Source organism: Pteropus vampyrus, unplaced genomic scaffold (genome assembly GCF_000151845.1).
Source record: "Pteropus vampyrus isolate Shadow unplaced genomic scaffold, Pvam_2.0 Scaffold54, whole genome shotgun sequence".
Taxonomy (NCBI): Eukaryota; Metazoa; Chordata; class Mammalia; order Chiroptera; family Pteropodidae; genus Pteropus; species Pteropus vampyrus.
In genome coordinates, this window is record NW_011888835.1 from 45712 (window position 1) to 71493 (window position 25782).

At 34.7% G+C, this 25782-nt stretch overlaps 1 protein-coding gene across 1 annotated transcript in view; it reads left to right on the forward strand.

Annotated features, from left to right (window-relative positions):
• LOC105292249 (fibrocystin-L-like) overlaps positions 1-25782 on the forward strand; it is a gene marked incomplete at its 5' end in the record, with an annotated part of 117123 nt that overhangs the window by 45577 nt on the left and 45764 nt on the right. The window contains 18 exons of the mRNA XM_023530776.1: positions 657-905; positions 1581-1730; positions 3189-3363; positions 4330-4486; positions 4863-5019; positions 6263-6342; positions 6806-6935; positions 7899-8028; positions 10068-10309; positions 11982-12118; positions 13546-14575; positions 15882-16073; positions 21392-21543; positions 22297-22456; positions 23003-23174; positions 23789-23877; positions 24193-24341; positions 25589-25718. Of these exons, the coding sequence (XP_023386544.1) occupies positions 657-905; positions 1581-1730; positions 3189-3363; positions 4330-4486; positions 4863-5019; positions 6263-6342; positions 6806-6935; positions 7899-8028; positions 10068-10309; positions 11982-12118; positions 13546-14575; positions 15882-16073; positions 21392-21543; positions 22297-22456; positions 23003-23174; positions 23789-23877; positions 24193-24341; positions 25589-25718 (3681 nt within the window). The remainder of the gene's footprint in view (positions 1-656; positions 906-1580; positions 1731-3188; positions 3364-4329; positions 4487-4862; positions 5020-6262; positions 6343-6805; positions 6936-7898; positions 8029-10067; positions 10310-11981; positions 12119-13545; positions 14576-15881; positions 16074-21391; positions 21544-22296; positions 22457-23002; positions 23175-23788; positions 23878-24192; positions 24342-25588; positions 25719-25782) is intronic.

Consider the following 25782-nt stretch of genomic DNA (forward strand, 5'->3'; position numbering starts at 1 on the left):
TCTGAAGGTCATTTGGATGACCTATGAAAAATTCCATGTGTTTAATGTCCTCAATGCATTATTGTCAAAAGGAGGAAGGAAGGAAACAGAGGGATCGAAGTACTATATTCTGTGTACATTTATTCGAGGCATCAACATCAACACTCATCTATGTCTTTAAATTAATTCCTTATTTCTATATTGACTATCATATACCTAATTATCATAATTTTCTTATGTCATATATACTAAAAATATTCGAATTAAGAAAAATAATCCATCCTCAAAAGTGATGCTATGATCAGGAAAGTACCAAAAATAAAAAACAGTAAGCCTAGTCCTAAAATATACTTCAAACAACCACCCCCTGCTCAGACATTCATACTTTCTAACTCTAGATTTCCTCTTCTCCTCTCTTCCCCACTAGCCTGAATTACTCACTTACAACTCAGTAGAATGAACAGAAGGGCTGAAAAATAATAAATGTTGAGATAACTTATAGTTAATATACCATAGACTGTAATGTATATTGTAGCCAAAATGTATATGACACATGTTTTGTTAATATTTATATTAGTTTTTAAATACTGGATATTATTTCGTTGATAGGTATATCTTTAAACACATGTATATGTGTTGTAATTTAGATATATTTATATTGTTTGCTTTTTTAAAAGGTCCACCAGGAACCAGAATTCAAATCACTGGATCTAATTTTGGTATTGACATCTTGGAAATTTCGGTGATGATAAATAACATTCAATGTAATGTAACCATGGTCAATGCCAGCGTATTGCAGTGCATCACTGGAGATCATGCTGGTGGCACGTTTCCTGTTATGATGCATCATAAGACAAAAGGCTCTGCTGTGTCCACAGTTGTATTCAAGTACCCACTTACCATTCAAAATATTCATCCAAACCAAGGTAGTCATGAGTGTGAAGGAACCTACAAATATTTTATATTGCTTCAGTAAACACTTATTTAGAAAAAAATTCCTCAAATACTGCTAAAATTTGTAGTTCGTTTAACACACTATTTTTGTTTATGCATCAAATAAATAAGCATGCAAGGCACCACTTAATTATTTTAAAATATCAGTTTAATGTAGGCATTACTCTTAGTGCTATATAATTTAATTAAAATTTGACCCTACTTAAAATGGCCAGGTTATATGTGGAAATTTTTTTAAATCATGTTTAGACATCACTGGCTCGTAATTATGTCTACATAAATATTTTTTTTTCTATTTGAAAGTTGTTTTAGTGGTTAAAAATCTTAATATATAAACAATCTTCTTAAATAGTAAATTTACATTTATGTTTTTACTACTCTGATTTGTGACATCCCTTCAAATAAAATTTTAGTTCTTAGAAGTAGTTTAAGTAAATGACCAGATGTGACATTTACTCAGAGAATGTTTTAAAACACTATACTTGAAAGAGATCCTATTGCATTAAAATACTATGCTATAATAGAAATATAATTTCAGTTATAAGAATCTTTTCATTAATGTCACTTCTATTTCGGATTTTAAAATAAAGTTACATTCATAGAAGAAGTTTTCTTTTAATTAGTTTTGTTTTTTATGTCTTCACTAGGGAGCTTTGGTGGTGGCCAGACCATGACTGTGACAGGCACTGGGTTTAATCCACAAAATTCCACTATATTAGTGTGTGGCTCAGAATGTGCAGTTGATAGGCTTAAATCTGATCGTACAACTTTATTATGTAAAATTCCACCTAATAATGGTAAGTTGTCAGAAAAAAGAATGGCAGTCTGAGAAATGGTTAATTTTATTAAGATCAGAGTTCTCATTTCTTTTTTCAAGTGTTCTTCAGGGCAATTGAATCACCTTTATAACTGTCCTGATTTTAAGCATTTTCTTCAGAACCCTTTTTTTCCCCCCTAGGTTTATATGTGTTTCAAGATTCATAAAATTTGGAGTAGATTGGATTGTTTATAATAAATTGCAGTGTTTCAGTTTATCACATAAACTGATGGCTCTTAGTTTTTTTAAGCATGCCAAATGGAGAACATTTTTAGTTTTTATTGGAGTATTCGATTTCTCTTCAAGATAGGATAGTGTAATGGTCACAAGTGTGAACTCTGGGTGCATTGGAAGAATCAAACTCAAGCTGTGTCTTTGGGCAAGTTATTCAACTTTACTGTGCTCAGTTTCTTCATCTGTAAAGTGAGAATAGCACGTTAGCTTACTTTATAGGATTATTTTGAGGCTTAATAAGTTAATGTATCCAAAGTGAATGGAAAGATACCTGATGTTATATGATTTGCTATTATGACTCTTATTTATTTTTATTTAGCAGTTAAGAGCTGGGCTCTGAGAAGCCCCTGAATCTCAGTTTGCTACTTACTATGTCACCTTGTCAAGGGAACTTAATTCCTTTTTGCTTCAGTTTCTCCATCAATTAAATGAAGATATCATTAACCCTTATTCAGTGGGTTATTGTAAAGTTTAAGTATCTGATATTTTAAGTACACAACAAATTTTAATTATCTAACAAAACTGAAGAAGAACCAAAGAGCATATTCTCAATGAATAACGAATGTTTCATGTGCAAACATTTTTTAAAACATTAATGAAATTTGATGAAGCTTTTCTGAACATTTTGTCTTCTTTCCTTGACTTCTTAAAACAAAGTATATTAAAGAAAATGTTAACACTTTTATGACTAGGCTTATTTATCATTCCAACATCAAAGGTTATATCCTGATTTTTCTTTTTTATATGCAGCAATACTGTTAAGATTTATCAAGGTTTTAGGATGCTTGTCTTAACACTAACTCTGCATCTTTTTACGTTTTTGTATCGTGTTTCTGTAGTTTTTTTTACCTTGCTTTCAGCTGTCACTCCTTGCTGTTGTCAGAGTGCCTGCCGTTATCAGTTTTCTTCCTTCCTGCTCTAATTTGCCATGTTGGATCCCCTAGGACTGGAAAAGTAAACAGGCAGGTTTGTAGAGCTGTCTACAGGAAGAGGCTCCAAGGGAGGGTCTGAGGGTTTTTCTCCTGTTGTTTATGTGCATGAACCTTGTGATGTTTTGGGCTGTTGCTAGAGATCTTTATTACTTCACAGATAGCCTGTGAAAATGACTAGGAAACGGATGATGTTACTGAAATCATTTAAGGGTTTTGGAAATGAAAAAGGACCTGATGGCAAACCTATACTCAGTTCCATCCTCTTCTCATAGGCGAGGGACCTGAGCAAGCCTGCGATGTGAGTGTGGTCAATGGGAAGGATTTGTCACAGTCCAAGACCCCTTTTACATATTCCATGTCACTGACTTCGCTCATCACTGAAATATCTCCCAAGAGAGGCAGTACAGCAGGGGGCACCAGACTCACAATCATGGGATCAGGATTCAGGTACTGTCTTCACGTGCACATACATCAGTGCATATTTCCAGACTCAAGCCATTGCACCTGCTTTCTCGTATGCCAGGTCAGTGCTTATATATAGTCGTGTGATATCTAACCATCTGCTCAAAAGTCACCCTTGAGGCACGTAATAGTAGTAATAAGCTAACAGTTATTGAGTACTTACACTGTGCCTGCCCCTTCTACCCCATTGAAATTTCCTGCCTTACCTTATTAAATATTTTATCTCATTTTATGTTTAGGAGACTAAGGTGAGGAAGGTTAGGTAACTTGCTCCAAATCCTAGTAAGCAACGTCACAAGTAAAAATCACCTTATTATGTTTGATCTCATCTCCAACCATGATCTGCTTCACTGAGTGAATGCAACTTCTCTTCACGCATCAGGTCTATTACATTGTAACTGGCCAGATTTCCTTTTCCTAAATATATTCATTATTTGGCTCAAACATATGTACTGCTTCATTCTTCAAGTGGATAAGGCTGACTTCAAAATATTAGATGATTTAAATCCTAGAAGGCAATTTTAATTTCTCAAGTACTTACAACTACCTTGGACTTACATTTTTACATGGAGATTAAGTTACAAAGTTGTGAATGTGGTCAAAATGTCACGTAGACAAAATGACCCTTGAAAGTCTCTTGCAAAGGTGCCTGTTTGGAGACCAACATAGAATTTCTAAATAAATTGAATGTAGGCAGTTTTTCTGCAACACTGGAATACCTTCTAGCTTATATAGTTATATTTCCTGGCCTCTGAATCTCTGTGTTTACTTTTTTCTCAACAAATATTTTGAATTCTTACTACTAAAAAAAGTGTTTCTCTGTACTTCGATGGGTCATAGGGTAAGATCATTGTCTTTGTAATAATGAATATGAATAAAATGGTTTGATAGTGTGACCTAGAAATCTGAGAAAATCATTAATGTTTTATTTTCCCCCTTTTTTCTTTACAGTGAAAACATGCAGGATGTTCTAGTCACCATAGCCGAAGCTAAATGTGATGTTGAATATTCCAACAAGACATATATCATCTGCATGACAAACGCCTGCACTCCTTCAGGGTGGGCTCCAGTGCATGTCACTGTTGGAAGCATTGGCATGGCCAGACAGGTAAGGGTGCTGCTGGGCGTCGTAACGACAACCAATAGGAAAACCAGCCTATGGGAGGTAAAGCGATTAGCAATGGCTTTTTACTTTGTTAATGTCGCCAAAAACATAACTGAGTTGTGACTATAATAAATTTAAAGTAAGTTATGGATTTTTGCTTATTACTAAAATTTTACTATTTCAGATTTTAATTTAATTGTGGAGTAATTGGTAGTGGATTTTTCACTTTATTATTATCATATAAGCTAACATATTTAAAGTAGATTATACTTTATTATTAATGGGAATGTTTAAGAGTTTAGATTTCTTCTTTTTTGAGAAATTGAATGAAGGATTCTGATAAAACCTAAATTTAGAAGTCTCTCACGTTCTATTACAGAATAATGCTGATTTTTTCTATGTCGACACTTGGTCTTCCAATTTCTCATGGGGAGGGAAGTCTCCTCCAGAGGAAGGGTCACTGGTTGTCATTGCAAAAGGACAGAGGATTTTGCTGGATCAAAATACCCCTATTCTGAAAATGTTGCTTATTCAGGGTAAATTTCTAAAAATCTACTTATTAGACTCTGCCTATGGAATTGTTCTTTAAAGTTAATTTAATCTAAATGCATTATTGTGAATATCCATAGTTGTGTTATGTTTTTACTATGAAGTTATAGTACTGAGTTTTTTAAATCCAGTATTACAGTCCACTTGTGGTATGAAATTATTTAGTGTATTGCAACCAGAATCTTTTAATGAAATAGAATAGAAAGTATCAAAATATGTTGCATCCATATGAGTAAGCATCTTTTAAGGCTAAAGGTTATTTAATGAAATTTGTTTCAGTAACTGTGTGTGGGCACATGCCCACGTGCGCATGCCTGTGCACTTGCAGTGGATGACAGCAGTAAGAGATATTTCTCATTTAGAAAAACACTGATACAGTGAGTCCTAGGGGTTATAAAATCATAGATATTTCTTAAATTCTATATTAAATTACCCTGACTCCCCTTGATTCTCACTTTTGCCTTTGAACCTGCTTTCACTATTAGTTATCTCTGCTTCTTGATATTCTGTTTTTACTATAGAAAGTTAAATAACAAGACTGTTACAATTTCATGTAAAAGAAATAATCATTGGCAAGACTAAAACATTCTGGGCTTTAGTATATAAACTTCGCTGTGTAATTTTAGCTTCTAAAAGATCTTTGTATTTTGTTTTTGTTTTAACTTCTGGGATAATAGCAGTATTTTAGTTATTTGAGGTTATTAACTATTGGACATTTGGACAAGTTTTCCTGTCACAAATTTACATCAGTCTCATAAATAAAAAATAAAAAAATACTGTATCTCAGTGCATTCTTTAATAATGCTAATCAGACTATAGATGTTGCCGGTGCAAATTAGTGGCTAAAAATTCAGAGCTAATGTTGGGGTTATAATAGTTCCTATAAAAAGTGCTTTTCTTTAACGTTAATTGTTTCTATTCTTAATTTATATTTTGTGGCCCTGTGTTTGTAGAATTAGGATTTATGTGGCTGACTACTTAAGAGCATTTAAAATAACAAATGGTCAAGAGAAAATCTGCCCTGGGATTTGATTTTCTACTACTTCCTGGGTCTTGTCTGAAGTTTTTATATTTTATGTCGCCAAAGAACTGAAGTGACATGCATAGTAGATAGGAATGAGAAATGCATAGCAGATAGGAATGAGAATTTAAATTTTAATGTGTAATTGAATAAATGACTTTTGATATTAATTTTCTTTGTGATATATTTCAAAATTGTATTACTCACAGGTGGAATGCTAATATTTGATGAAGCTGACATTGAGCTCCAGGCAGAAAATATTCTAATTACAGATGGAGGCATTCTTCAGGTATATGAGAGAACCTGATATATATATTCATTGCTAACCTCTTTCCATTTCTTTCTAAGATATTATGTGTAAAATGGACAGTTAATTGTACCAGACTCTCACAAAGTTTGTCTTTGTATAGGTCTCTATTAGTATAAAAAACTTTTTTTGGGGGGGGGAGTTTTCCAGAATAATCTTATGCTTTTAATGAGAAGATAATAGCGTGTTACAATAAAGCAGAATTTGAAATAGAGCAGAAAAAAAAATCGCTCAGAGATGTGGCTAAAGTCACTCAGTATACTTTCCAAAAGTTCTAGCATAGTATATTTGGCTAACTAGAAAATTTAAGGTTCATCTTGTGGAAAAAAGATACTGACAACTAAACAAGCCATTTTTTAAAGAGAAGGGAGGAAATAAAAACAACTTTTGAATTGTGGATATTGGGTTTTAACTTTCTGAATGATGCTTGTGAAATCCCTTACAGATTGGAACAGAAGCATCACCATTTCGACATAAGGCGGTCATTACCTTGCATGGGCACCTGCGATCTCCTGAGCTCCCAGTGTATGGCGCCAAAACGCTGGCCGTGCGTGAGGGCATCCTGGATCTGCATGGTACAATGGGTCTGGGGATGGGGTTGGAGGGATTACAAAAGGGTTCAGGAAGTTGGTTGAAGAGAGACTAGCCGTGGAACCAGTAATAATCCTCCCATAACTTTCTCTAAATGAAAACTTACCAAGCTTCTCCTGTCTTTATATATTCCCTTTTTATTCCTCTTCATCTCTTTCCTTCCTAATCAGGCCAGCCCTACATAGGACCAAGACTGACAACCAAGGTCACTTTTGGGGAAGCTCTTCTGAGCCTTCCCTACACCTTTGCCCCTACTCCTTTTCATGTGCCTAATTTAGCACTGACCACAGCTCATACTGATTGTCTATGGGCTCTTTCTGAAATCTAACTGTAAATTCATAGTTATACTTTTATATAACTATATTCTGGAAAATTAGCAAATAACAGTAATTTTGCTTATGTTTGAAGTATCAGGGTGACTTATTATTTAAAGGAAGTGTGGTGTGTTCCTTTTTACAATGAAGTCTTCTATATTGCAATAATCTCATAAATTTAGAATATATAATCATGATATCCCATTTATGATCATAAATGTCCTGTATTGTGTTAAATATATACACTAATGGAATTTCAAGACATTTACACATTTCATTTGTCTCTAGATGATCAATTTAAGGAATTTCAACAATGACAAATATTATAGGCTTCTGCCCATTTTATCAATAGTATCACACTATGATTATATTGAGTACATATAAAGAAGATTGTCATAAATGGAATATATTGGTGCAGAAGGATGTTTTATAAATTTATAGACCCACTCACATTATTATAAACCTGATTATTACTTTTATAAAGCAAGCATTTCTGTTTTGAGAAAGGTATGAAGTGCTAAAGTAAAATGAGCCATCCCCAAATCGATCAATCCAGGAAAATATTTATATAAATGAAGCTCTCAATAACCAAGGAAACACTTTGAAGAAATACTGTTTATATCTTGGCTCCAGGTCTGCCTGTTCCTGTGATCTGGACTCGTTTAGCTCATACCGCGTGGGCAGGGGAAATGACTTTGATTTTACAAGAAGCAGTAACATGGAAACCAGGAGATAAGATTGTAATTGCAAGCACAGGACACAGGTATGATGTCTTCTGGGCCTGATGATTCTGATTTATATTCAGAGTTTTTTTTAACTATGCAAAGGAAGGATGATTCAGAAGGCCCACAACTATTTTACTTAAATTTGAAACTACTGATAAAGAACATGACCAGCCGAATATGTATTTGCCAAATGTTGGCTCACCAGGTGAGTTGTTTTCGTTGATTGAATTTACCATAAGAAAGAGTATTAATTTGAACCTATGAAATAAATATTTACAGTAAGTTCTCATTTAAAGTCATAGATAGGTTCTGTGACTTTATGCACAATGACGTATAATGAAACCAGTTTTACCATAGGCTAATCAATATAAACAAAAGTTAAATTCCTATGGCATCTCATCAATATTATAATGAAACAATATTGAATGAAATTATGTTATTCAAGGAACTGCTGTACTAATAAAATATTTTGGTTATTTTTCATGGTTAGGCTCCCATGTAAGATTTTGTTTGAAACAAAAAGCATTCTGATATTAAAAGTCATTTGAAATCCTCTCACTGAGCGCTTTAGCTAAATATATTAATGTATGCAAAAATGTAAATGAGCTTCTTTTTTGGGGTCACTAACAAATGTGGTTGAAGGAAGCTAGTGAACTCTTGTTATCTTACATTCTTGGCAGTGGTTCCCATGGATAAAAGTTGTTAGTAATGATTGAATAAAGGGAAAGAAATCATAGAATGAGTGATGATTAACATGACCTTAATTTTGTAATTGAAACTGCTTATGACCCTCAATTTCTGTTTAATTATATATTTTAGCAAATAAATAAAAGGAACAAAACTAATATAGCTACACCAAGAATATTGGGGAAAGGGAACAAAAGAAGCTTTATTTTTGCTTTATTGTCCAAATTATGGATAATGGCAAAATTGGATGTCAGAAAACAAATAGTAATTTATGACAAGAAACAGCTAGATTATGTCAAGGTCGTGACTCAATTTAGAATTAAAATTCAAGATGGCATTTTGAGTTTGCCATTTTCCAAGTTAAAAATAGACTTGCAGATGTTAGGAAGAGTTAAATATATATTTAGCTTTATAAGTGATGATTTTTTCTGTCTTTGGAAGAGATTTTAATTATATAATGGCAAAATAAAAAGCGGCAAAATGATAGAGATTACTAATAGAATAGAAAGTCCTCATTTATAGCTTTTCTGTATGAAATTGAAGAGTAAAGTTAGTATTTAGCATAAAAATACTAATATTTTAATAAAAATATTTTAAGAAACAAAATATTTTAATAAAAATATTTTAATAAAAATATTTTAAGAAACAATAATTAAGTTTCCCACCAAATCTAATTTATACTTCACTATTTCATTGGTAAAAGCTATTTGAGAGTTTGTAAAGCAATTGGTTAAGAATACTATTTCAAAGTCAATCTGTTGGGTCCATCTCACACCAATACCACTTACTAGGCTTGTGGCCATATTATTTCACTTCTCTGTGCTTCAGTAACATTGGAATGCTATCAGTATCTATCTCAGAATTACTGTAAGAATTAAATGAATTAATATGTATAAAGCACTTAGAGTAGAACTTGGCTCAAAATAAGTGCTATATAAGTGTTAGCTATTATTACAAAGGAAGGAAAGGTGTATTTAGGCACACAGAACATAAAAAAGAAAAAAAATGCTTTTTAAAACCTTCTCTAGAGAAATCTCTGTATCCTCTTATCAAAAGGAATTCAGTAGAGCCCAGCGCAAACCCCTTTTCCACACCACCTATAGGATGTTCTAATGAATAGATCTTTTGACTACAGTTCTACAGAAATTAGTGAAGTTCTATGAACAAGTGTAGCTCTTGAAAAATATTTAATTGAAAGGTGCCTGTAAAATTTATTCAGTTGCTCTGAGAAAGTAAAACACCATCTTCAAATTCCTCTTCAGAGTATTGTATGACAAATAAAGTTTCCTGTTTTATAGACAAAGTGTACAACATAGCATAAAACTAATACACCAAAATAATGTTATGTCGATTTATATTAATTTTGAAATTTTTTGTTAAAATTTTATAGACACAGTCAACAAGAGAATGAAAAAAGGACCATTGCATCTGTGTCTGCTGATGGCATAAATATAACACTAAGTAATCCACTGAATTACACACATTTAGGAATCACTGTTACTCTTCCTGATGGGACTCTGTTTGAAGCAAGGGCAGAAGTTGGAATTCTTACAAGAAATATTTTAATAAGAGGATCCGATAATGCAGAGTGGAATAACAAGATTCCAGCGTGTCCTGAAGGATTTGACACAGGTAATTTTAGCAGGTATAATGTGACAATTTCAAATGTTTCAGACGTTGTAAAAATATTCCCTTGAGGCAAAATTGCCCCCATTTGAGAAATGCTGTTCTAAGGTATGCTCTAGTAATAGATAAGTCCCAAATCTCAGTGATTTAAAATGAAAGAGGTTCATTTCTCAGGTGTGTAGTATGGATCACAGAGGCACTCTGCTCATTGTGATTATTTCAGGATCTAGGCTGTTGGAAGCTCCATCTCAACACGGGCCTCCATAGTCTCTGAGACAGAAGACAAGATGGCTGGAGAGTTGAGCACCAGCAACTAATTACTTTGGTCCTGAAGTGGCAGGTGTCTCTTCTACTCAGGGGCCATTAGTCAGAACTAATTTTGTAGCTATGCTTCATATTAAAGAAGAGAGTTAACGCAAACCCTAGTACACCTAGAAGTGGAAGAGAACTGGATAGTGGTGAACTGTAATGATGTTTACCACAGTGTGTGTGTGTGTGTGTGTGTGTGTGTGTGTGTGTGTGTGTGTGTGTGTACACACTTGTATATAGCACAATATATTTTACAAGTCTCTTAAATATTTTATGTAATCACTAATACCATCACAATCCTGTAAGCAGTTAAATAATAGATACAGCTTAAATATAGCTTTTTCTTCATTGAGAAGTATATTTTGGGCAAAGCTCATTCGATACAATGTCAGATGTCCTATGTTCTGATTCCAATTGTCAACCAAGAAAAAGTTTAGGCTGTATTAAAGGATGAAAAGCATTTATTTGAGCAAAGGATTACAATTCCAGAGACACAGATTCAGCAACCCAAACTGTGCTCTGAGAACAAAGAAATACAAGATTTACGAAGACAAAAGCCACAAAATGTCACTCTTTCATGCAAATGAATGATCGCTGGCTAGCTTAACAGGGATTGGTTTGTTCCAATATGCAGACAAGGCTGGTGAAAACTACAGGGAGGAAGGTCGAGTCCATGTGTCTTCTCAGCAATTGCTCTAGGATGTTTATGACCCCAAGATGTTTATGGCTCAGTTTTGAGCTGAGTTTAGCAACAGTTTAGCAGCTTAATAGCAGCTCGAGAACCGAGGCACAAGATGTACAAAGGCCCCCTCCCTTATGGCCTTCTGACTCTATTTTAAGTGATTCTCTTAGCAGTGCTTATTCCGTTTAATTTTTTCCATTATCACAGTTCATCTGCATCAAGTCTCACAATGTCCATTAAACCAAATTGCATCCTGTTTAAAATAAGAATACTTCCTGTTCTACCTACTTACTACAGTTACAAGAATTAAGTGAGATAATGCATATTCTAGTGCTTATACAAGTATAAGATTGCACTAATTATGTGAATCCCCAAATCTTGGGGAAAAGCTGCACAAATTATAAAACAAAATACATTTATCAATTTTCATTCAACCATTCGATTATTTATTATCTTTTAAAAAATATGGTAGTAAATACTTTAAGAAATGCAAGATAAGACACGATACTTACCTTTCTCATTGTCTAGAGGAGGAAAGGATGTGAATGCAAATAATTATGTTCCAGAATGAGGTTAAAGTTTTATGTTAATAAAAAGATATCATTTGATATGAGAAAAAAATCTTTATGTAATTAGAGGATTTTGATATGGTTTTTCTTTATGATGTTTTAAAAATATTTTTTAAAGGTGAATTTGCTACACAGACATGTCTCCAAGGAAAGTTTGGAGAAGAAATTGGAAGTGACCAGTTTGGAGGCTGCATTATGTTTCATGCGCCTGTACCTGGTGCTAACATGGTAACTGGAAGAATAGAATATGTGGAGGTAAGAAGCACTATTATTAAATGACAATAGTTTGCTCATTCATTATCCATGTAATGAATGTGTACTGAGTTCATGCTGTTTGCCAAATGCTACTTATAATCTGGGAAAGGAGATGCGCCATTTTAATACACCCAATTATTTACCCGTTTAATCACGCCAAATTTTATTTCTCCGTTTTTTCATACCCCTCCTCAAATTCATCAGCAAGTTCTATCCACTCTGCTCACAAGATGCTATATCCTGAATCCACTCTCTTTCCACCACCTCCACCTGATCCCTAACGCCACCATCACCTTTCACCTGGACCGTTGTGTTTCTCCTAACTGATCTTCCTGCTTCTACCCTTGCTCCAATAGAATCTCCACACCACAGCCAAAGTAAAAAATTTAAAGCATAAATCAGATCTTGTTGCACCCTGCTCAAGCCCTTCAAGGCTTCATATTACACCTAAAAAAAAAAAAATCCAAATTCTTTCTACAGGACCCACAGGATTCATCCCCAGCTGGCCTCTGACTTTATCTCCTGTGACTTTACTCCAGGTTCATGCCGTGCAGCCACATAAGCCTCCTGGTGTCCCCAGACCATGTTGAGCACATTCCTGTACCAAGTTTTTGCACTTGTTCTTCATTCCGCTTAAACGCTTTTCCACCAAATACTTGTGCAGTTCACACTCTCACTTCAGTTCTCCTCAAATGTTCTCTTCTCAAAGATGCCTTTCCTCACCAGCTTTATTTGAAATAGCTGCCCAAACCCCTGCTTTCCTTTATTTACTCATAGCTGCTAACATTTTATCTAATTTTTTGTGTATTTTTTATCTCCCCTCTAGAACATAAACTCAATTAGTTCAGAGATTTATTAAAAGAAACTATAACAGAATGGTCGATAAGAACACTGACTCTGGAATCAGACCAACTTGGGTTAAAATGAAGCCTTTTGACCATGAACAAGATACTCAGCCTTTCTAAATGGCATTTGTTAGTCTGTAAAATGAAGTTAATGATAAGTGGCTACTTCATAGGATTGTGGTAAAGACTGTGATCAAGCACATATGACACTTAACTCAACATTCAAGAAATGTTTCTTATTGTATAAGAATAAAAGTGAAGGAGAAAAGAAGTGTTTTCTTTTAAGAGGTTTTATTTTGCTAACGTAAAAGTTTTGTAATAGACCAACATGAAAAGCAGAAGAGTCAAAGATGGCTTTTGTTCATTCATTAATTCATTGGTATCAACTACGGGCTGTTATATAACAAATAAAACAAGGTAGGCTGGGGGCCAGATGTTTTCAAATGACAAACATGAACAATATAGGAAGTATAAATGCATTAAAATAATATAAAGTTGGAAATTATATTTAAACAAGAAATATGAGCTAGATAAAGTCTGTGTCTATGCGATCACTAAATAGCTGTGATCTGGGCTTGACAGGTCTTCCATGCTGGCCAGGCTTTTCGGTTGGGGAGATATCCAATACATTGGCACCTGCTCGGAGATTTACAGTTTAAATCTTATGTAAGAGGCTGTGCAATTCACCAGACCTATAACAGAGCCGTTACTATCCATAACACACATCACCTTCTGGTTGAGAGGAATATCATATATGATATCAAGGGAGGAGCATTTTTTATAGAAGATGGTATTGAACATGGCAATATCCTGCAATATAACTTGGCAGTATTTGTACAGCAAAGTACCAGTCTTCTGAATGATGATGTGACTCCGGCTGCATTTTGGGTTACCAACCCAAACAACACCATACGGCACAATGCAGCTGCTGGTGGCACTCACTTTGGCTTTTGGTACCGAATGAACAACCACCCCGATGGGCCATCCTATGACCGAAACATTTGCCAAAAAAGAGTTCCTCTTGGAGAATTCTTTAACAACACTGTTCATTCTCAAGGTTGGTTCGGAATGTGGATATTTGAAGAATATTTCCCCATGCAAACAGGATCTTGTATTTCTACAGTGCCAGTGCCTGCGATATTTAATTCACTCACTACTTGGAATTGCCAGAAAGGAGCCGAATGGGTCAATGGAGGTGCCCTTCAGTTCCATAACTTTGTGATGATAAATAATTATGAGGCTGGAATCGAGACCAAGAGGATCCTGGCTCCCTATGTTGGAGGATGGGGTGAAACCAATGGAGCAATGATTAAAAATGCCAAAATAGTTGGTCATCTTGATGAACTGGGAATGGGGTCTGCATTTTGCACAACGAAAGGCCTGGTTCTCCCATTTAGTGAAGGCTTGACTGTATCTTCTGTACACTTTATGAACTTTGACCGTCCCAACTGTGTAGCTTTGGGAGTGACATCCATCACTGGAGTTTGTAATGACAGATGTGGAGGTTGGAGTGCAAAATTTGTCGACATCCAGTATTTTCACACACCAAATAAGGCTGGCTTTCGATGGGAACATGAAGTGGTACTGATTGATGTTGATGGTTCACTTACAGGTAATGTTATAATTTCTGATAGAGTACATTAGAAATGTGTTTGTGTTAACATAGAGTCGAATCGCCGAAGCGGACTCACTTGAATCACAGATCTTACCCAGTATCAAACTTTGCTAATGACTTAAGGATATAGGTTAACACTAGGCACAGATGAGACATTCTTTTCTGAAAGAGCCCCAAACTGTCAGATGCAGCTCCAACTACGTTTTTTTTTTCCTGCATTTGCATTTTGGTTTTGAATTAACAACAAATTTTGAGCAATGTGTATGGAAGTATTGATTACAAAAGGAAGCCGTTTCAGTTTTAGAATACCTCCATTTTATACTCAGTTAATTACACAGATAAGAAACTGCTTACATGACTACCCAAATTTTCCAGTCAGTTGTGCCCCATAAATGTATAAATTCCAGGTTTATTTACATTAGCAATGTAGACAGACTGGATATAGTCTGCTCAAATACTTTAAAGGGAAGTAGTAAGTTACAGGCCTGCTGTTAACCTTTTTCTTTCCAATCTAAATTCTGAATTTGGAATTAGTTTAAGGAATATGTTAACTCTAGGTTAAATTTTCCTCTTTACCATTTCAAGTTCAGAATGTGCCACGTTTTCTGTGTTCATAGTTTATTCATAGTTTCTAGAACAGTGTTTTTACAAATTTCTAATGCTAAAAACCTGTCTAAATGAGATAGCAAGTGAGATAGATAAAGAGAGAGAGGAGAGAAACTGCATAATACTTTAAAAGAGAGTGAACTACAGATATTAACAATTTACTTTTGAAAGACTTTGAAAGATGGAAGATTTGTCTCAATATTCAAACAGACTGAGTTCTCAACTGTAGTTGTTAACTTCTGTCTCCTGTTCCAATGGTGGCCTTAAGGGGGAGAACACTTGGATGGTTCTAATATACAAAGCTTTGTGTAACTTTATTAGTTTACTTAATTTGGCTTAGATTTTAAATGTTAGTTGGCAATCCATTGGTTAAGAGTACAGGCTCTATGGTTAGACTGCCTGGATTTGAATTCTTCTGTGTATCTCTGACCAAGTTACTTATCCCACTTCTCATCTCCTACTGTGGCTCTCATGGGTGTTTCAGCTACATACGCAATTAACTCTCTAACCAAAGGGTCTGCTGCAAAGCCCCCATATGAAGTCCTCTTGTTCCATGCCACCCTCCAAAAATATTTGCCAGGACTTTTAGATTTTATTAGCAGTACTGTGGGTGACAGTATTTTTATGTTGCAGACAGTTTGATTTTTTAGTTTTACAACATGAAATAGGAAAGATGTTGTGTGCGTTCGTTTCCTAGGTCACCAAGGGCACACAGTTGTTCCACACAGCTCATTGCTGGACCCTTCTCATTGCACGCAAGAAGCCGAGTGGAGCATGGGGTTCCCTGGGTCTGTCTGCGACGCCTCTGTCAGCTTCCACCGACTAGCGTTCAACAAGCCTTCTCCAGTGTCTCTGCTTGAAAAGGATGTGGTTCTCTCAGACTCTTTTGGTAAGTGGAATAGAATAGTTTAAACCACTCATTTAAATATATTTTCCTCAATTTTTATCATCATCTTCTTGAATTGTCACTCATTGTTTAGAATATTGGAAAAGCATAATATTTATATGTTAGAAGCCAGGCAGGAAACAAACAAACAAAAATGGGCATATTTGGAATATTGAATAAATGCATGGATCAGCACGATATTCTGTTGACTAAGGAACTGCCAGCCAATATTATGACACAGAGCAGGAAGGTTGACAAAGCCTTTGGAGCAAGATAATAAATATATACCACTGTTCCTGCCTCCAAAGGCAGATGCTTTCGATTATCTGTACTGATTGAAATGAGTCGTGGGAGCATTTACTAGGTCTATAGCTGCATACCAGCGCCAGAGACTATTGATGTACTGGTTTGTTTCAGAAAAGTTACTGTATCTGGAACACCAGGTATGGTTAACATCTTTACCTGACTGGACTGTATTAATTTACTGTCATTATTTATGATTCATCTGGCTTTGGCACCAGCCAAACCAGCAAGTTAAATGGGGTTGTGGTGGGAACTCTGATCCTTGCATCTCCCAGATCTTTCATTATGGCACTAATATCTGCATTTCCCCCAGCAAGGTTTTGGAATTGCTTTTAGTTTATCTTGGGAAGGGGGTGTGGAGGCATGATGTTTAGAGTATTCACTCAACCCTTCCGTCTAGATTTTCTCTCACTCCTTTAGTTAGGGAACCAATGTGGGAATTCTTCTAGTTACTAAATATATCTACTCCCGTTATACCTGATCTAGCCTGCTCTGAATGGCTTAGATCTATATATCTATCTATTTATCTTTCCATCCATTCATTTAGCCATCATTTGTCTAAGAGTTATTATTGAAAATATCTACAATTAATCCACTCTCACATATATTGTTTCGGTGGACTGCAGATTTTGGAAAATAGAAAAAACATTCATAAAGATTTGCTAAACAGGTCATTATTGAATATAGTTTTCTACATTTTTAATGTAAATCTAAATGATGTAGCTTTTTGATAACAGTATGCAAAACTATAATAATCAAGGTCTAATCTAAGCATATAATAAGGAACCAAAAGTATAGAAAGAGACTATCAACAGAATCCAGGGGCACTTATTTCTCCTCCTGTACTGTCAACATTAAGTATTTTTCTTCAATATATTGTAAATACATTTATAATGTTACTTAAAAACTCTATCAGAATATCCACATTTAATGATATTTACAAGGCAGAAACTTGCGATTTAAAACTAAAATCATGCATCTTAATCTATGCCAAATAAATTTTGGAAATCTGTAGCATGATTATACCAGTCACACTATGGCTGCTAAAATTACCCATGTCAAATTAATGAGGGAATGCTGGAATTTTGTGGTTCTAATCCATGTTATCAGATCCTCTTATTAAAATATTTCTTATAAGAATTTCAAGTTCTGCCCTTCAAACAGAGTTCTATATTTATTCCCACTATATATTCTCACAGAGTTCTGTATCTATTCCTACTATAACCAGAAGATGAGTCATTGGCCTCACTGGACTCAGTTGTGAGACTAAGTGGAGATGCAATCTCTTTTCTGGCCTTCATAAGCTCCCACTCTGGCTGGTAGACCATGTAAGCACAGTGGCTATTAAGGTGTTTGAAGATTCGTATCAGTTCAGAGCCAGGATCTAACAACTCTTGGAAAGTCTGGACAGTTTCCTCTCCTTAGTATGCAGTATCTTGATAAATGGTCACAGATTCCTCCCACTCAGTGAGAAAGGGGTGCTCCCAGTCTGTGAAATGGCTAGGATCTAGGAAATAGGTAAGAAACAGTGAATTTCCACTTAGGTAACTTGAATTACTATTTTAGTCCCCCAAGACATTTAATTTTTCTTTCTATATATACCAAACATCACCTTAGTGCGCTCGCTACCCACGTACTTCATTTTAAGGAACCCCAAGATCAATCAGCTATTACCAGAAATTCCTGCAGATCAGAATATTCTGATTATTCCTCTCGTCAATAGTTATTGTGTTAATTAAACCGACCTATATATCTGATGGTTAAGTGCTACTTCCTGCCACTTGTGGATCCCAATACTCCTACTGAGACCAGGAACCCCAGGTGCATTGCAGCATCCTCCACCTGTATCTCCAGCATCCAGAGAACAGCTACCAAGGATCTCTTCGAAGGGCTAATAGGACAAAGGTGCTGGCCTTAAAAAAGTGAGGGGAAGGAACAGTTATAGGAACCCAGACACACACAGAGCTATGTGGAGCAGGCTGCCTGACCGAGGTGTGCCCTTGGTTGAGAGATGCTGGAACCCCCCTACCTCCCCACAGGGAGAAAGTCAGGGGAGGTACTTTGCTTTCACCTTCCTCCTTCCCTCTCTCCTCCTTGTACTTCTCACTGTCTAAACTCGTGGAGAATGGTGGACAGCAGATCTGCAGGGCAACCAGTAAGTATGCAGCACCATTTCTATCATTTATTATAATGATATAAGTCATTAGACTTAATCAAAAGGATCATATACCTACTATCTGAGTTATAGTTACACCCACTGTCTCGGTGGCTTAATGACATAAACTCAGAAACCATTTCTTTTTATCTCATAACTAGATGTCCCAAATGCAATGTTACTTAATCTTTTAGAGACCATGACACAATAAACAGTATTTTAAGCAGAGTATCTATGAATGTTTTCTTTCAATTAAAAATTGACAGGCTAAAACAAAAAGGAACTAAAACAGCAAAAGCAAATAAAATTATTTTCTCTGGCGAGATAATAATTTAGTGTTTTAATTACTATGTCATAAAGTAGTTATGTACAATACACTTTTAATCATTTCCCTAAATACTTTACAGCACAGACGTGAGTGGACTGCACATAAGTATTTGATAAGACATAGTTTAAGATAGTTTTACAGAACACTTAGAAATGTGCAACCTTTCTAGGTAAGTTATTTTAAAAATACAACATGACAAAGTATGTATACCTTTAATTATTCATTTTTGGGGGAGGTGGTGGTAGTCATAATTTTAAGTTTTTGTTTGTTTATTTGTGTTTTTTCTTTTTGATTAAAAAAGTCTAATATCTCTGAATTCATGAGATCGTAACTTCCTTGTGCAGTCTCCCTGTGCCCTCTGGCCTACTCCCTTCAAGAATTAAGATTTTTATTTAATTACTAACCTGTGAACACCATGAGGGCAAGATCTGTAAACTTATCTTTCTGTCACCCACAAAGCCCAACACAAGACATTGCAAATAGCAGGGACTCCGTTAAGTAGTGATTTATAATGGAAGTAGTTGTAGTGCTCACACCAAACTCCAGAGCAGAGAAAACATCATGCCAGGCACTCTGCTTTTTAATGTGACATAAAAAATAAATCAACTTTCAATAGGCAAGTTTGGCTATTTTTATTTTCTCTCCATTAAAGTCAACTGAAATGATTTACTACTAAAATTTAAAAATATAAAAATAGATCACTTATTTTGATTTTATATGTATACCAAGTGAATCAAGAGCTCAACAATTTTACTAGATCAGTAAAATTATACACATACCAAAGCATCTCACACATGATGATGTATCTTTAAGTGAATATATGTATAAAGTTAGACCAGAGAGTCAATTAGTTTGAGACACTTACTCATTATGATCCTATTTTTTTAAATGAATGTCAATATCCAAGAATCTTCATTTCAGTCCACAATGCTTCAAATCAACATACTGAAAATGATTGTAGCTGAAAAAATTTAAGATGAACACAAAGAACTTTGAAAATGAAAGTTAGTTTTACTTATGAAACTGAATTATCAAGAAATGTCAGATTCAAATATAATTCCATATATCAGCAAACTTCAGTGGAGTTTTATTCTGGCAAAAATAGGAATAAATTCTAGAGAATTTGGATGATTTTAATTAGCTCTTATATAAGTCAACTATTCCTTCGCCACAGACCATTCTCAACTCGATAGGTGAAACCTCCAATCATTTATTTTCGCTCACATGTCTGAAGACTAGGTTGGCTGATCTAGGCCAGGCTCAACTGGGAGGCTTTGCTTCGAGGTGAGGATCCAGTGGACTTTGCTCCTCCCCAGTTCAGGTTGCTCCACATGTGCTCATTGCAGGGCTCAGGTTGAAGGGAGAGCAGGTACCTGGGGGAGCCTCATTTCATTGACAATGCAGAGGCCCAAACCACAAGCTTCCTCCAGCAAGCACTCTTCAAGCCTTTGCAAATGTCAATTCTGCTAATATCCCCATGGACCAAAGAATTCAATCTATTCTGCCCTGAAGAAGGAGAGAGGAGTGAATTTGCTGAATGATCCAAATTATAGCTCTTCTCATACATTGCAGATTTTTTGAAACTGTGTTTTAGCGCCTCTGCTCATAGGCCTTTCTAAACTAATTCATAAGCCTAGGAATGAATGAATTTGTACCCCCTTGATACTGGAATTATTTTTTTGCCTTATTCCTCCCCCCAAAATGATGACAGTTTATTTTATAATCTTGCTTCTAGCTTCTTCCTCTTAAATTTATAAGGGAAGAGGTTGCAAATTTCACATAAAATTTGATCAGAGATGAAAAGAGAGAGAGAAGGGAGAGAAAAATATAGAATATAGATAATCACAGATCTTTTCTTTATATTGTAAGAGATCTTTTCAAATCTTTTACTGAAGTTGTTAGGCACTCTCTTATAACCAAAGCATTACTAAATTATATAGTTTTTCCCATAACGAGTAGTTCAAGTCCAAGTTCATCACTCTCAAAATTTAAGGTATCATGGCCAGTATTTGTGGTATGTCTAGTTATAGCCTAGTTCCTTAAGAATTCTAAATCAAACTTTTCACTAATATTTGGTATGCAGATTTTGATTCACTCAACAAATATAGGAGAATCTAATAAAGAATCAGAACTTATGTTTTCATACCTTGCAAATCAATTATTAAGTTATTAAAAGAGTAGAAATGGAATTTATTTTAGATCAATGATATTTAAATAATTGAATTAATATATTTAAGCATTTCTGTCATCATAGTCATAATTGTCATGTTTCAATTTTTCTTTCCCTAAGGAATAAAAGCTCCTTCTCAATTCAAAATTCCAAGTGAGAAAGTCATTTTATGTTTCAGTTAAATGTAATATTAAACATTGGAGCCTTCAGTTAAACAAAGACTTTAGAACATGAATAATGAAATGCTATACAAACCTCTTTAAACTTCCATAGACTAGACCAATATTTTACATTTATTTTCTTCATAAAAGGATGAATTTTCTAGAGGTAGAGATTACTATTATTTGTTTTATGTTCTCCTACAGGCACAAGCATTGTTCCCTTTCAGAAGAAACGACTGACTCATATGTCTGGATGGATGGCTCTGATTCCAAATGCAAAGCACATTAACTGGTATTTTAAAGGTGTGGATCACATAACCAACATATCATATACTTCAACATTCTATGGATTTAAGGTAAACAAAGAGCTATAAAATCCATCTTCCAATAATTATGATTGTGTATTACTCAGTCACAGCCTACATCTCAGCCTTACACCAATATGCCTACATTCCACAACCCACTCTAAATCTAAGAAGCAAGCCCAAGAAAGGGGTCCTTGTTTATGGATGAGAAGTAAGCGATCTTTCTGCCATATTCCCGTAATACTAAACTTATGCCCTGTTACTGTTATCATGATAATAACTAACACTTATTGAGTGCTAATAGGCCAAGTCCTGTGTGCCCACCACCCAGCCACATCTGAATCTAACATTCTTTGAATGTTTACCTTCAATTTTTTTTAAAAGAAATAAACATTTTAGATGAAGTGGAAGTAGCCTGTATGGGTTACTCTGATCTCATTCCATACTCTCCATCTCTAATGGTATCCAGTATCCTGAATTGCGTGTTTTCATCTCCATTCATGTTCTTCTACTTTATACTACATATGTGCAGCCAACAACAACAAAAAACCTAGCGTTACTGAAATGAATATTCTCTAAAAACATACATATATGTGCATGTTGATATATATAAAGGCTTTCATTGCCTTAGTGATAAGAGTTAGCATTATTGCCGTAGATGTGTAAAATGTTAATAAATGTAAATTGAAAACTAAAACCAAAACTTAAGTCTTAATATAGAGGCTAATTATATGTCACCAAAATTAATATATATGATACAGAATATTTACATATAAAACGTCACTTTTTTGTAAACTTTTATAGGAAGAAGACTATGTCATCATATCTCATAACTTCACTCAAAATCCTGATATGTTTAATGTTATCGACATGAGGAATGGCTCTTCAAATCCTTTGAATTGGAATTCCAGCAAGAATGGAGACTGGCACCTTGAAGCAAACACTAGTACTCTATATTACCTGGGTATGTATTCTTTAGGCAGAAGTGATTATTTCAGCCAAGCGTTGTCTAAAGGAGGAGAAAATTGTTTAATGGACAAATGTGTTATACAGTACCCTGTACATAGAAGAAGTCAAGAAATATTTGTTGAATAAAAGGACTAGAGATGAAATTTATGCTGGAAAAACCTTTGAGTTGAATTAAAAACTTATATTTTATGTTTGGAGATAACATGAACACTCTTAAATATGGCCCCAAAATTTATTTCATAAAATTAGAGAAAATGAGTACAATGAAAGCTGTCGAATATTTTGTTTTCATTCTATTATTTATGTTTCAAAAATAAAAGTATTTATGAATAAATATTGTGTTCTAAAATATTTACTTTTATCAAGATACTTTGACTATATGCTTCTCAATAAGATGTGCATTTTGTCAGAATTTCCTCATACCTGTTCCATACATTTGAATTATATCATTACTATATAAAGAATATTTTCAAATTGCCATGATTTTGTTTACATTCAAATAGCCTGATCATCATATTAAACTGCTTTGCTTCACTTTCAGTGTCAGGGAGAAGTGACCTTGATCACAGCCAGCCTATTTCTGGGACCCTCGATCCTGATGTGAAAGACGTTATCATTAATTTCCAAGCTTACTGCTGCGTTCTTCAGGATTGCTTCCCTGTACACCCCCCATCAAGAAATCCAGTTCCCAGGAAGCGACCAGCCACATATAAGTAAGTACATGGGCCTTTTGATTGTTAATATCTTCAATAGCACTTGACATAATCCTTTTCATATGCCACTCCTGGGTGAGAGAATAATGTCTCCCACCTGCATGGTGCCTCGTAGGTCACAAAGCACTTCCATACTCATTAATTCCCTTGAGCCTTATGAGAAAATGGAAAAATCTCACAAGAATTATGTGTGTATGTTACCGGTAATCTCAGACCTACAGAATGTTAGATCTGATTTATTAGACCAATTCCCTTCTTATAGAAGTGAAGCCCAATGGCTTCAACCGAATTGCCTGAGATCACAAAACATCTTGATGACACATTCAGAGCAGCAAAATTAAGTTATCACAATAAGGATTTAGTGGCAGAAAAAGTGATTCAGACTGTGGATAGAAAGGAAGTTTTCTTCAATGGAGAAAAAACTGTATATGTAGTTGCATGTGTCGAGTATGATACTAATTGCACATGTTAGCTTGTCTACTTAATGGAATTACAAACTATTTAATTTGCATTCTATCATTCCCAAAACATCTAGTATAGTGCTATGCCCTAGGAGATGGTCATTAAATATATAGAGATAATACTTAATGAAACTATTTCTCTTCTCTTTTCAGCTTATGGTCAAATGATTCTTTTTGGCAATCATCTCGGGAAAATAATTATACCATACCTCACCCAGGAGCAAATGTGGTTATTCCTCAAGGTAAATACATAAAGAAATAAAATGCTTGTGTTTATGCAATATTAAGATAGATGCCACAATAGTTATTATTCCACCTTTACGCAGCACACCTTAGGAAAGAGCAAATGTGGAGATAGATTCTATTATTGTGTCCTGGATACCAAACTTAGCCGCTGGTTTTTACTTGGACTTGAACCTGAATATTAAGAATTATAGATTTTATGGGAGAGACAAGAGTCAGTCATTGTGTGGAAAAAAGGATCACAAATTTCAAAAGAGGACTCACTGATAAGGTCGTCAATATTATATTTCTTATATGAAAGTAACGTTTTGTAGGAACATGGATTGTAGCAGACACAGATATTCCACCAATGGAAAGGCTCGTTATTTGGGGTGTTCTCGAACTGGAAGATAAACATAATGTGGAAGCTACAGAGTCTTCTTACAGAAAAATTGTTTTGAATGCTACCTACATATCACTGCAGGTAAGAGTATGGGTCTTATAATTTATGTCCTTATTAACCAAATTCTGAGATGTTGAAGATTTATTGAAAAAAACTATAAGAAAGCATATTCAATTGATGTGAATAAAAACCACAGCTGGCTCTAGCCTATGAAATACGAGCCTCATATAAGTCTAATACATTTCTGCTCTCTTTTATATTGTGGACTAAGCATTCCTTGAGGAGTAATTATCATGCTATTTTTGAGTGTAAGGTTCACCCATTTTCAATCCCACGTAGAATATTTGTGTTATTAGGTGCAGCTAAACTCACGGTTTGATTTAACCAACAGAGAATCCCCAGGAGTTCTGGAAAAAAAGAAAAGATTTTAAGCTTTTCTAAAAAAGAAAAATAGTATTTATTAATGAATGGACATAGATGGAATTATGAAAATGGAAGCAGACTAATAAAAATATTTCAGTAGTTTGGAACAGTCACTTCATTCTCTCAGAAGACACAGATGGTCTTGATTGTGTAACAGTTTAAGCAGTTTGTCTGTCAGTTCTTTTATTATTTTTCATAAAAAGAATGTCCTAACCAAAAAACTATTAATCACCATTAAAAAAATAAAAGTATGCAGTAGGTTTTCTTTGGTAAAACTAAGCTCTTAATGCTTTAAAGATGTGTGATATTTTGGTTAGATACATGAGGTTTAAGGTAAATTAAAGCTACAATTGAATAGTTTGATAGTTGGGTAACCTTGGGTAAGTTGTTTAACCACTTTTAGCATTCGTTTTCTCACTTATAAAATGAAAATAATACCAATTCATCAGTTTAGTGTAAAGGTTAAATGATGTGTGTAAAACCTTACACATTATGCCTGACATAGAATCAGCAAGCATTTAATAATAGCTGTTATTAATAATGATGGCTCATAAATGGCATAACTCGGATATAAGTAGAAGAGTTTATTTTATATATGTCATATTATTTTAAAATACAGTGTAATCTGTTCAAACAGCACTAGTTTAAGTCTTAGGAGTCTCAGTTTTAGGTCCAGTTCTGACAGTAAGTAGATATTGAATTCGACTTTGGAAAAATTGTTTAAATTGCCTATCCCAAAGTGTATGGATTAAATTAAGGTCACTTCTAGTTATAATACTGTTCTTTGTATAACAGAATTCGTTCATTTTTACTAGGGGAGGCTTCCAGTCTTCCTAATTCCTTTTTTATGAGGGAGTTTTTCCTGCTCAGTTTTTAAGCATTGACAATTTTCTGCTTCACTGCAGGGAGGCAGATTAATTGGTGGCTGGGAAGATAACCCTTTTAAAGGAGAATTACAGATTGTTCTTAGAGGAAATCATTCTACTCCAGAGTGGGCTTTTCCAGAAGGACCAAATCAAGGATCAAAGGTCTTAGGTATGTGTTTCCAGATAACAAAGATGTCATTCATATCAGTTTTAAGAATCTACTTTAAAACATA